The sequence below is a fragment of the Rana temporaria genome, chromosome 2 (assembly GCF_905171775.1).
Source record: "Rana temporaria chromosome 2, aRanTem1.1, whole genome shotgun sequence".
NCBI lineage: Eukaryota > Metazoa > Chordata > Amphibia > Anura > Ranidae > Rana > Rana temporaria.
The window spans coordinates 379,942,316-379,956,116 of NC_053490.1; the positions used below are offsets into that span (position 1 = coordinate 379,942,316).

Sequence of the window (13,801 nt, forward strand, 5' to 3'; positions counted from 1 at the left end):
GCCCTTAAAATTCATACCAGAACTTTGGTATGTCTTGTGGGGGAACCCCACACCAGTTTTTTTTTTTTTTTTTTTATTTTGGCGAGGGTTCCCCTTCAAGATCCTTAGAGCACAGGCCGCAATGCAAGTCACATCATCATGCTCCGACTTCTGGTGCAAATTCTATTCAAATCAATGGGCACTCATAGGAAAACCATTGATTTTCAATAGAGGCAGAGAAATGCTACTAAAAGCTAGCGCGGCTAAACGTGCATTTACGCCAATGCAAAAAGCTACTAAAAGCATATTTTCACAGCCACTTTTTCCTGCCGTTTGTAGTGGCTTTGCAGCTTGTTTTTTTTTTTGTTTGTTTTTTTAACACCCTGTGTGCATGAGGTCCACCATTTCATCCATCTTACAGTATTGCGTGGCTGTGAGGCCACCCACCAGATTAGTGGTGATGAACAGGCCCTTTTTCCCCCTCTAAAGCATGCTTAAACACCATTCCTAAAACAACACGTTTGAACACATTTTATTGTAAAAATGTATTACAAGTTATTCAAATCTGCAGCTTTTTTAATATATCTGGTGATCCTGCCCTTAATGTCCTTCCGTAGGCTCTATTGAAGGACAACAAAATGCTCTCCTCCATCTCTCAGTTGTGCACCCACATTGTTATGCTGTCACAGGCATTTAATCAAGGCTACAATTGACTGCTTTAACACATGGTTTAATGTGGTCACTATCAGAAAACCCACTTTAAGAAATGTCATGCAGTCAATGCTGAGCTGCTTGCATGTAGGCAGGAAGTGCATGCAAAGAGGCTGCAAAAGATCAACAGCACGAAGATTTACCACAAAATAAAATGTAATTAGTACTTTATGCAAATTAGGAATGAGCTCAGGCTTGTTTGGATCTCAGTCTGAACCCAGCTGAACGATCCTGTCAAGAACCCGTCACCTGTACTGGGCCAATCACAAGCAGCCAAGGCTTGCTCACGCCCGCAGATGCGTATATACCAAGGGCATGTATATACATGTAGCTGGGGGGGGCCTTGGCTGCTTAGGATTGGCGCAGTACAGGTGATGACTTCAAGGCAGGATCGTTCAGCTGGGTTCAGACTGGGATCCAAACATGCCTGAGCTCATCCTCAAAGCGGGATTCCACCCGCGATTTTTTTTTTTTTTTAAAAGTCAGCAGCTACTAAACAGTGTAGCTGCTGACTTTTAATAAGGACACTTACCTGTCCTAGGCGCCAGGGATGATGGGCCCCTGACAGCAATCCCTCGGTCCTGGTCGCCTCCATCCTGACTAAGGGAAACCAGCAGTGAAGCCTTACGGCTTCACTGTCCGTTTCCTACTGCACATGCGCCACTCGCACGGCGCTTTGTGAATGGGCGGCTGCCTCCTGGGACACACAGTTCCCAGAAGGCAGCACGCCCTATTCACCAAAAGCCACCGCGACGGAGGAAGAAGACGACCGCGGTGGAGGAAGAGGCAGAAGGGCTAGTTCCGCATAGCAACAGCCCTTTCTGGTGAGTATATGGCAAAAAAAATAAAAAATTAAGGTGGAACTCTACTTTAACGTACAATAAAATAAGGGTTTATAATACAGGCATACCCCACTTTAAGTACACTCACTTTACATACACTCGCAAGTAAGGACATACCTGTGAGTGTATGTAAAGTGGCTCTCAAGCTAAAGCTGCAGCTGAGTAATCCGTGCACGGATAGTTCAGATTCCCTGCTACTTGGAAAAACCCTCCCTGACACCCCCACTACAGTCCCCGACACCCCTACTATAGTCCCCGACACCCCTCTACAGCCCTTGACACCCCCACTACAGCCCCTGACACCCCAGAAGAAAGGTATTGCTTCACTTTAAGTACATTTTCATGTTACATACATGCTCTGGTCCCATTGTGTACTTAAAAGTGGAGTATACCTGTAGACAGCGCTTTAACGAACTAAATGCCATTCAACAAGTAGCTGTAAACCTTAAATCCCCCCCCAGATATATGTCTGTTACCATGTACTTGTATGAGCATCCTGTTCCGTTTGTATTGCCTGTTTTGTATGAACCTGCCAGTTCCCCTGCTTTCGTATTTCGAACAGAACACACTGCAGCTTGGAAGTACATTCACCCCAGCGTGGTCAGTTTTTTTTCTTTACATTCCCCCCTGCACTGCATTCACAGGGAAGATCAGTATACTGCTGTTCCTCTACCTCAGTGTTTCTCAACTCCAGTCCTCGGGGCGCACCAACAGGTCTTGTTTTCAGGCTTTCCATTATTGTGCACAGGTGATTTTATCAGTTTCACTGCCTTAGTAATTACCACAGCAGTTTGATCTGAGGGAAATCCTGAAAACATGACCTGTTGGTGCGCCCCGAGGACTGGAGTTGAGAAACACTGCTCTACCTCATACTGATACACTCCCAGCTCCTTAGAGTATTTTACACTGCGTAATGTCTGTGCTCTGTTCAGGCTACTGCTGCCAACCAACATTTGTGTCGGGGAGGAACTTAGAGATAGATCAGCAGAGAGCTTGTCTATTCACAGCACAGCTCTGCAAGTTTCTTTGTTCCTCTGCCTATGTGGAGGGGGTGTGTGCCTTTCCTCCATCATCAATGCAATACTCTCAACGCACACGTTCCCGCACAAACGGCTGTATTTTTTAATTGGTTGCTGAAGTGACCATAGGCCGGAACCACTTGCAGTCATGAAGGAAAAAAAAATGTAATTAGCACACCAGAATCTCCAAAAATGGGTCCAAGAACTTAAATCACAGTTACAAAAGGCAACGTTTCAGAGCCACGCAGGACACCTTCATCAGGCATATAACAAATTGTGATACAAACTGCACACTATTTAAAGAGCCATTCACCAATCAGTGCACAGAAGAAATTATTTAAGATCATTGTACTGCTATACTGTTCATCTAAAACTAATCCTAATCATACAAAGAAGATTAACCTGCAATTGCAGCTTCATCTGTCACTTGTATCCTCAGTGCTGAGCCGCTTCCGCCTGGCAGTTTACTAGCGTTGCCAAGTGACTGCAGGAGGCTTTTCTCTCTGCTCCAATCTGGCAAAATGCTGTGCACATGCGCCCTAGAAGATTGGCACGTCAATGCAGCCGTCCACTGTTGCCATGCCATTACATGATGCCGGCGGCAGCCTACAAGGCAGACCGGGAGCTGGCTGGAAAGAAAAACAGATGGCAGCCAAATGTGAAAGTGAATCATGGCAGTTGCACTTCGAAGGTTTGATTTGCAGTTGCAAATCAAACCTTCGAAGTGCAACTGCAAATCAAACCTTCGAAGTGCAACTGCCATGATTCACTTTCACATTTGGCTACTATCTATTTTTCTTTTCTTGCCAGCCAGCTCTCGGTCAGGATGGGCACCGATAGGTGGCACGGATGGAGACTGATGGGCATCACTGATTGTCAGACATTGTGGGCACAGATTGGCATCCCCGGTGTCAAAAAGTGGTGGGCATCCCTGGTGTTCCAGTGTGGGCAACCTCTGGGGGGCTGCGCTGATGACAGACGCGAGTGAGGAAAAGCTGGTACATGGCTTTTCCCGTTTACACTGTGATCAGCCGTGATTGGACACGGCTGATCACGAGGTAAAGAGTCTCCATCAGAGACTCTTTACCTAAATCGGAGCTGCGGTGTGTCAGACAGACATGCCGCAACAGCGGCTCATATGACGTCCAGTCAGGATAACACAACCTTTTTGCCAACGTCATTTTGCTATATGGCGGGCAGCAAGTGGTTAAATGACATGCAAACAGGAATGTTTGTACAGGTCTATGGCGCGAACATGAGGTCATTGGATGTCAGGGGGCGGGTCTGGGGTCATTTCCTCTGTGCACTGATTGGTGAATGGTTCTTTAAATAGTGTTCAGTTTGTATCACAATTTGTCACATGCCTGATGAAGGGGTCCTGCGTGGCTCCAAAACTTCGCCTTTTGTAACTATGCGATTAAAGTTTTTAGAGATCCTGGTATGCTGGTGACATTTTTTTCTTCTTTCCTCCAATCACCTCTCACAGAGTGTAATCCCAGACTCTGTGCCCACTGCTGAAAAAGGAAGAAACATTTCTAACAAGATGTTCACTTTCTAAAGAATATATGTTGAAGACAGCAGATATACATGTAAAACTTATGTAGGGAGATTTGTTTCATCCCTGTGTATCATTTGAGGCTGTTCACTTCACTGGGTATATGTGAGGGTTTACGGCCACTTTAAAATGTATGAGCTCATCTGTTTTGGTTTTTATATGTATGGATTGCACAGGTTGTTCCGGACACGTGGTGAAAATTTTATGCCTTTAGAAATATATTTACCTAGAAAAATGGTGACGTGTTCAATATATACATACAAATGTCTGACATTTCTATGTTAATTAAGCTGTTTTAAAAGGTAAAGCTTCACATATAAAACTTAAAGCGGAGCTCCGCTGAAAAAAAAAAATATTAAAAGCCAGCAGCTACAAATACTGCTGACTTTTAATATTAGGACACTTACCTGTCCTGGAGTCCAGCGCCGTCGGCAGCAGAGGACGGGCGATCGTTTGTCACTCTTCTGCCCCCCCCCCGCCATCCTCGGTGAGGGAACCAGGAAGTGAAGCGCTCAGGCTTCACTACCCGGTTCCCTACGGCGCATGCGCGAGCCTGCTGACTGGCTCCCGTTGTGCTCTGGGAGCCGAGTGCTCCCAGAACACAATGGGTGGGGCGGGGGGCGATGTCCTGCCCGCAGACTGTGGCCAGAAGTGGGTGCAAATACCTGTCTTTAGACAGGTATCTGCACCCCCCTCCCCCCTGAAAGGTGTCAAATGTGACACCGGAAGGGGGGAGGGTTCCGATCAGAGGGAGTTCCACTTTAGGGTGGAGCTCCGCTTTAAGGGGTCGGTTTATAAATGTTTTCCATTTTCCAATAAAAGCCTACCGAATATGTGAACCTTGGGTGAAACGTGATCTCATGTGACAACAGACCCCTTAGTACTAACACACTGTACATCAAACAATTGCAGTTGGTTTTATTTCCCCCCCAAAAAAAATAAAAAAAAATAATCACCTTTTTTCATTGTTTTTATTTTTTGCAACTCAATGCTTCCGATTGCCTGCAGCCTCCTTCAGCCACTTCCTGTCTACATGCACCAACCCCAGCATTAGCTGCACATCATTGCAACATGATTTTAATCTATACTTTGATTTATTGATTGGGTTAGTAGTAGTACAATGTGTACTATTGTAGTATTTGGTGCAAAGCATTTCTTACCTGCAGTCTGTTAAGCAGATAGTGTATAAGTTGGCAAACTTTGCTGACAAGATGTTCTTGGTTGAGCTGGACAAGATGACAAGCTTGAACTAGTAAGGCACAAACCTCCTAAAAATAAAATAAATAAATAAATAAATAAATAAATAAATAAATAAATAAAAACAGTAGTAAACCGCATCAAAAAAATAAAAAGTAATGAATAAAAATAGCATACTAGCACATTATGACAGACTTACCTGAGAGCTAAGCCCTCTGGGTGCCCTGTTACCACTGAGGGCGCTTCCATTTCCAGCCGGTCTTTGGCAGTGTTAATTTTGTCGACCAAAATACAACTAAAACTAAAAACAATTGAGAGGACTAGAATACAACTAAAACTGCATTTTAGTCAAAAGACTGAAACCAAATTGAAATTTGACTTCAAAATGAACACTGGTCTGTAGTGCATGTTCATACCTCAATACCATAAACAACATATTGGATTTTTCTCACTCCAGAAGTATATAATGAGTTTGGAAATTGTAGAGAAATGTTAACTAATGCATTACAATTTAATTACACCCATTAGATTTTAGACAGCTAAAATGAGTTTTAGTCAAATAAAATGTCCTGGAGATTCAGTCGACTAAATACGACTAAAACAATTGCAGAAAACTAAAATGGGACTAAAACTAAATCGAAATTTGCTGGCAAAATTAACACTGGTCTTTGGTGATATGAATTGCTGAGCCGGCGATGTGCGCGGAGTCGCTGTTTAAGGCACGACTCTGAAGGAACGGCACGGGTATGCCATTCCTTCACAGCGCATGCACCGGTGACGTTACCGGCTGCGGCCAAAGTAAATATCTCTTAAACCAGGGCTTGACAAATTCGCTTAGAATCTAGGAGCCAGCTAAAAAAAAAAAAAAAAAGTTAGGAGCCAGGAACGCGCCCTATCCCGCCGAGGTCGCATGCAGAAGCGAACGCATAAGTGAGTAGCGCCCGCATATGAAAGCGGTGTTCAAACCACACATGTGAGGTATTGCCGCGATTGGTAGAGCGAGAGCAATAATTCTAGTGGATGCAATTTTGAAGCGTGACATGTTGGGTATCAATTTACTTGGCGTAACATCTTTCACTATATAAAAATAAAAATAATTGGGCTAACTTTACTGTTGTCATATTTAAAAAAAAAAAATAAAAATAAAAAAAGAAGTGTATTTTTTCCCAAAAATGTGCTTTTGTAAGACCGCTGTGCAAATACGGTGTGACAAAGTATTGCAACGACCGCCATTTTATTCTCTAGGGCGAATATATATATATATATATATATATATATATATATATATATATATATATATATATATATATATATATATATATATATATATATATATATATTTTTTACACACACATATACATACACACGCCATATTTATCGGGGTAAAGTGCGCACCGGCGTATAGCGCGCACCCCAAACCTAGAAGGGAATTTTAAGGAAAAAAAATAAATACTTACAGTTTAAATGCCCCCTCGTCGGTGTCTTGTCCGGCGTCCATCGGCGGCCTTGTCCGGTCCGGCGTCAGTCTGCGGCCTTGGTGGTGTCCTCCCCGCTTCTCCCGCACTGTCTCTGAGGGCCGCCGACATATACCGAGCGCAGTACACTCGGCTAGGCTCGGCTCCTCTCGCATAAAGGCTAGGAGGCGAGTGTACTGCGCTCGGTATATGTCGGCGGCGGCGCTCAGACAGCGCGGATCGGCGTATAACGCGCACCCACAATTTCCCCCTGATTTTAAGGGGAAAAAAGTGTGCGTTATACGCCGATAAATATGGTATTTATTATACACACACACACACACACACACACACACACACAATGTTTGGGGGTTCTAAGTAAAGGGGAGAAGATGGACGGGCAGTGAAAACAGGCAGGGGAAGCTCCATTAGCATTGCTAGTTGTCTTGTCATACCAACGGCCACTACAAGAGGGCGCCAGATTCCAGAAGGAAGCATAGGACTGCAGGAAGCCGTGGCCTCAATTCCTGGCCAGCGTGGCCCAACGTGATCGCCCCGGGGAGGGGGTTGCTTGTGCGCACAGAGACGGGATACCCAGGCCGTGCCACCAGGTCGCTAATTTTCTAGTCGCAACTGCGACCTGGCGCCCGGGGTTTGTCGAACCCTGTCTTAAACGATGCACATTTAGTCGATATTTACAGTACCTATTAGGTAAGTCTTATTATAGGCTTGCCTATAGATATAAAGCACACAAGGGAGTTTACTCCCACTTGAAAGCTGGACTTCAATCTGCTTACATTTTGTCTTCCCTGGTTCCCCCCATTTCCCCTCTCATCAGCATGCTAATGAAATTGTTTAAAATATATAACCTTTGTTTTCATTGCATACCTTTTAGATCTTAGACCCAGTGACAATATCACTTTTATTTACAAGTCAGCCAGATCGTGGCTGGTACAAATACTGTAGCTGCTGACTTTTAATATTAGGACATTTACCTGTCCAGGGATCCTGCGGTGTCCTCACCCAAGCACGATTCTGGAATCAGCTCCCGGGTGCTGGCGTCGCCATCTTGGGCAAGGGAAACTGGCAGCGAAGCCTTGCGGCTCCACAGCCGGGTTTCTACTGTGCATGTACGAATCACGCTGCACTTTCTCAATGGGCCAGCTGCGGCAAGGGCAAACTCAGCAGGAAGTGGTAGCGGGTACCTGTCAAACCAGGTACCTGCCCCCCCCCCCCCCCAACAAGGTTCCAAATGTGGCACCGTAGGGGGGGGTTTGGTGGGGTGAGGCAGACAAGCGGAGCTTTGCCTTTTAGATGGAGCTCCGCTTTAACTTTATTGAAATGTCACAAAAAAAATAAAAAAATTATTCAACTGTAGGCACCATGGAGTGTTGCAAGGCAGTGAAGTGCATCACAAGGCTCTGCATAAAAATGTATTCTGTCCAACTTTTATTTCATTACACACCAACTCCGTTTTTTATTTATGATAGATTTCTTACATAACTGCCAACAAAAGCTCATATGTGTTTGGATCCTAGTCCGAATCTACCAGGGGGAGCTCACCAGTAAGTGGTCACTGTCCACGGCCAATTATAAGTGGCTGAAGCATTCTCGCCCTACACTGCACATATAGATGACCATTGTACACATGGGGTTGCGGGGCAAGAAATTTCCAGCAACAGATTATTGGCATAGTAAAGCGACAGCTTCCTGGAGGGCTCACACAGACCAAAATACAAAGACACCTGAGCTCATCCCTATCAACATTCCATTTGATCAATACGCCACAGGGAAGTGGATTTTAAATTGATAGTTAAAGATACAATTGTATCTTAGGCTGTCCATAGATTATGCCATTTTATTTCAACAACCACAGGTTGAAGGGAACAAAGTTGCTTGATTTCCCCATCAACAGTGTCGGTGTTGATTGGGAAATCCCTCCTGCTGAACTTTTGTATTCCGATAGTGGGAGGTTTCCCTGCCATCAGAATACAATGATCACTGCCTGTGGTTAAAGCCGCCGAGAGTGATCATATGAAAAAAACACTTGACAGGCTGATTGCTTGTAGAGACCTCTCACACTGGGGCGTTGTGAGTGTTGGCGATAAAGCTTTACCGTCATTTTAACTGCGCTTTTCGGCCGCTAGGGGACGAAAAAGGGTTAAAAGTGCCCGCAAAGTGCCACTGCGTCAGGGCTTTGTCGGCGCTGCCCATTGATTTCAATGGGCTGGGGCGTTTTAGGAGCGTTGTGTACATCACTCCTACAGCGCCTCAAAGACGCTGCTTGCAAGACTTTTTAAAGTCCTGCCAGCACACCGCTCCAGTGTAAACGCACTTAGGCTTTCTCATTGGAGAGACAGGAGAGGCTCTTTACAGGCGCTATAGCGCCTCAGCGTGAAAGGGGTCTTAAAGTGGAACTTTAGTCAGAAGATTACCGTATATACTCGAGTATAAGCCAAGTTTTTCATCCCTTTTTTTAGGGCTAAAAATACACCCCTCGGCTTATACGCGAGTCAGTGTACCTGAAAGGCTGCGAACGTCCATTGTTTAAAAGTCGCAGCTTCCCCCTGGTCCCTTCCGTGATAGGCGTCTCCCAGCAGACACTGTGTTCAGTGTTCCGCCTATCACGGACATCCTCTTGTCTGAGGATGAAAAGACGTCCGTGATTGGCGGAACACTGAACACAGTGTCTGCTGGGAAACTGAGTCCGAGGATGAGAAGATGTCCATGATAGGTTGCTGGGAAATTCCCATCACGGAGCAGGACCAGGAGGAGACCGCGACTTTTAAACAAACAATGAACGGATGCCCGCAGCCTGCTAAGAACTTCAAACTTTCTCACTCTGCTCATGCTCAGTTGCTCTCTATTTTTAGGCACTGTTGAATTTGTAGAAGCCGATCTGCTGGCAGCCTTAAAGTGATACTAAAGGTTTTAATTATTATTATTTTTTTTTTTTTTTTATAAAAAACATGTTATACTTACCTCCACTGTGCAGCTAGTTTTGCACAGAGTGGCCCCGAACCACGTCTTCTGGGGTGCTTTGGCGGCTGTCTCAGCTCCTCCCAGCATCAGATAACCCACTCTGGGAAGCGCTTTCCCAAATGGGTTACCTTGCGGGCGCGCTCCCAAAACCAGCATTTGCGTCCACAGACACGAATGCCGGACTCGGCTCCGCCCCCGGTGCCCATGTCATTGGATTTGATTGACATTGGCTGTGCTGCTATCAATCTATCCAATAATGAGCCGAGAAGACCAGGCCGAGATCCAGCGCGTTCTCGACGCGGGACTTTGAGGGCTCAGGTAAGTAAACCGTGGGGCTGGGGGGGGCGGCAATTATTTGATTTTTTTTTTTTTTAACCTTAATGCATAGGATAGGTTAAACCCTCCTATCCTACAGCCAAGGAAGCTGATCTGCCATGGTGCTGCATATGTGATCAGTTATGACACCAGCCATTTGATGGCTTGACAGTTTGGTTGAGGACACACAAATGTGACAGTTAACTACTTTTTGAAACCGTTAATAAATCGATAATCTCAGAATCAGATTGACAGAATTTGTGATTATATTCATGAAGTATCTTGGTGCTCCTGATCAATACAAATGGTCAATAGCCCCCCCCCCCCCCCCCTGACCGATCAGCTCATTTAATCGAATCCAATCTAAAATCACGTAGAAGGGACGTCATGGATGTTTGCAGATTCCATTGTTTTGATGGACTCTCACATCAATCAGATAATAAAATCAGAGCGTGTACAGCCACCATAAGGCTGCATTCACACTACAGCGTTTTGAATCACGGCCAGATCTGCCCACGATTTGACAGCGCTGACGTGTGAATGACAAAATGCAGAACTTGCATTTGAGATGCCATTCATTTGAACGACACCTCAAATCGCGGTGCGGGTCTGCCGCGTGATAAAACGTGCTGCAATTGTGAGATGCATGTTGCCCAAAAACAGTTCAGGACATACATACGTCCCGTGATTGCCGCACGTTTTATCGCTCGGCAGACCCACACCTCAATTTGTGGTGTCATTCAAAATGACCGGCATCTCAAATGTGAGTTCCGCATTTTTTCATTCACACATCAGCACAGTCAAATCGCAGCCTAAGGGCTCATTAACAGACACGGGCCGGGGGGTGGGGGGTTAAAAGCGGGTAGTTGAGTCACAGTTTTGCCACCCACCTAAACGAAGAAACGCAACTGCGCAGGGATATTTCATGAGGCTGCGGCAAAAATTAAATGGCATTCTGCCAAAGGCGACCCCTTCCAGTGAATAGGGCTGTTCTGCAACGCATGCCGTTGTGGCACAGTGGGGCAGCATTTTAAGGGTTAAACCAGGCAATGAGGAAGCGACCTATAGTGACTGCTCAGCGCCTGTCAAATGCCCTCTGAAAAGTGATCCACTGCTGGAAGCTTTTCAGAGGGGTGGCACAAGTGAAGGAGCCATAAGGGTTGGGTAGAAGATGTGAATGGGCCCAAAGCTTTAGTAGGTGATAGACGTTTGCTCCCAGCATGCACGCCTGGGTACACACCTCCTCTCCGATGCCCGGGGATCCCTTGCTGTAGTCCTGGGAGATGAGTAGATCCAGCAGAAGGTTGAGTTCGGTTCGGAAGCTCTCGGTATCTGCGGGCTCCAAGCTGTACATCTTCCCCTTGTGTCGGTGGAAGTCCCTGACCTCACTCTGCTGACTGTAAGCCTCCAGGTCTCCGGCGGGCGGTAAGGACGAATGGAATAAAACGGCCGGTGTTACCTGCACCCGTCTGCCATGAGACATCCCTGCCAATGCTCCTTCCTGAGCAGCCATCTTTCTGAAGGGCAGGCCGTTGTCAGGGCAACCAACTGTCACTTCCGAGAACGCTGCGTACGTCATCATCCTGCGCAGATAGCTTCACTCCTATTACCGAACGAATACATAGAATGGATGCTGCATGTGTCTTCGTGTAGTGCTAGGTAGTTTATTAGGTCAGTAGCTTAGCTCCCAAGGAGAACTTTGTTATTATTGATACAGTGGAGAGGTATTAGGATTCCAGTCAGGATTTTATTGCTGTCTGTCTTCCCTGTTCAGAAAGTTCACGATCTGAACATCTTTTTTTTTTTCTCAATAAAATTTTTATTGGTATATTTAATAATACACAAACAGAAGACAAAGTAACAATCGTAGTTATTCAGAAACATGCAATAAATAAGCATACTTAGGATTGTATAATTCAGTAGGCATAAAAGTATAAATATCAGTCGATTGAGTAAGAAATAAAGTAAGTAGAAGGAACATATCAATTTATCCTGGAAGGAACTTCTGCTTGTTATATAATAAAACTTGAGAGAAAAGAAAGAACAAAAGAAACAGCGATACTAGTTCATGGAGAAGAAACTCTTAAAAAGCAGAAATGTGCAACAGAGTAGCCTAATCATATAATAAATGTAATAAATGACACGTTAGGTTACAGAGAACTCAAAGGTGAACAATAATAGCTATGTGTTACTTGCCTACCCAGTTTTTCCAGGGGGCCCATGAGATAGTATGCTTAGGTAAAGTAAATAAAGACACAGCCATCATCTTCTCGTACGTGTAGTGGATATTAGTTAAGTCAATGGCATCCAAGATATTGGGAGGATATGGATCTTTCCATTTTCTGGTTATCGAAAGTCTGGCGGCCATAAGTAGATGAACTATTGAGCACCTTATATTTGCTGAAAATTTTTCGATACCCAGAGAAAGCAAAGCCAAGGCTGGGTCTGGATCTATCCGTTTTCCAGATAAATCAGAAATAATTTCGAACACCTCCCCCCAATATTTCTTAAGTATAGGACAACCCCATAAAGTATGTAGGAGATCTCCTCTGAATCCACATAATCTCCAACACCTGTCTGACTGTTGTCCACCAAATCTTGATAAAACATCTGGGGTATAGTACCATCTCAGCGTGAATTTAACAGATAATTCCCATAGTGTAGTGCAACTAGAGGTAGATTGATTTAGTTTGCATGCGACAAGCCATTGATCATCTGTGTACGAACGTCCCAGATCTCTCTCCCATTGAACATGTGATGAGGTTTTAGAGAAGCTCTGTTTTTTCTGGAGCAAATTGTAGAAAACGGAGATACCCTTTTTTCTGAGTTCTAGTGAAGTTAAATAGGACCACATTACGGGATGTACTAAAGTAGTATTAAAGTGTAATTTGCTTATACATTTTACCATGAGTGAGTAATGGGGTTGGCACCAACTAGGTAAATCGAAGTCGGATTGAATGGCTTGGAATGTTTTAATCTCTCCTTTGTGGAAAAGGTCATGTATGTGGTTAATACCATGAGCACACCAAATATCCAGTGGAATGTGTTTCAAAACCAGGCTTAATACTTTCAGTGGGGCATACACTTTAATGGTAGATTCGGAGGGGTCCATGGATTTTAGCACTTTAAGCCAAGTAGTAATTGATAGCTGCATAGTGGGGGGTAGAAAAGTAGGGATTTTAATCCCCAACTCGGCACCAAACAACCACAAGGAAGCAGAGCCATGGATGCAGAAGGAGGTTTCAATTCGACCCCAGGCTGTTTTGGGATAGGGTTGAAACCATTCCTTTAGTTGGGACAGTATAGACGCATGAAAGTAATCACGGAAATCGACATAACCCACTCCACCCCATTTTCTATGTCTGATTAGTTTGTGGTGTGCGCATCTCGATTTCTTCCCGTTCCAAACGTATTTGGAGAGAATTGATTGTAAAGATTTAAAGAAGTGAACCGGGATGTGTATAGGTAAACAGCGAAACAAATACAATACCTGTGGGAGGTGTATCATTTTGAATGCCGATAATCTGCCCCACCAAGATAATTCATGTTTGCCTAGATTTGTTAGGTCAGATATCAATTTTTTTTTTAGAGGAATATAGTTCTGTGTGAAGAGAGATCTAGTAGACCGGGTTAATTGTATCCCTAGGTAAGGGATGCTAGTTTCAGCCCATGAATAGGGGAACTGAAGCTGGAGTAGGCCGTTAGACACAGCGTCAATTCCTATATCCATGGCAAAAGATTTGTTTT

The 13,801-nt window shown here is 44.7% G+C and overlaps 1 protein-coding gene across 1 annotated transcript in view; it reads right to left on the reverse strand.

The window, feature by feature from the left end:
- The window catches only part of HEATR6 (HEAT repeat containing 6), a 99,085-nt gene extending 87,437 nt beyond the window's left edge, over positions 1-11,648 (reverse strand). The window contains exons 1-2 of the mRNA XM_040337844.1: positions 11,295-11,648; positions 5,267-5,374 (exon numbers count right to left, since the gene is read on the reverse strand). Coding sequence (XP_040193778.1) covers positions 5,267-5,374; positions 11,295-11,636 — 450 coding nt within the window. The 5' untranslated portion in view covers positions 11,637-11,648. The remainder of the gene's footprint in view (positions 1-5,266; positions 5,375-11,294) is intronic.
- Positions 11,649-13,801: the final 2,153 nt, after the last annotated feature.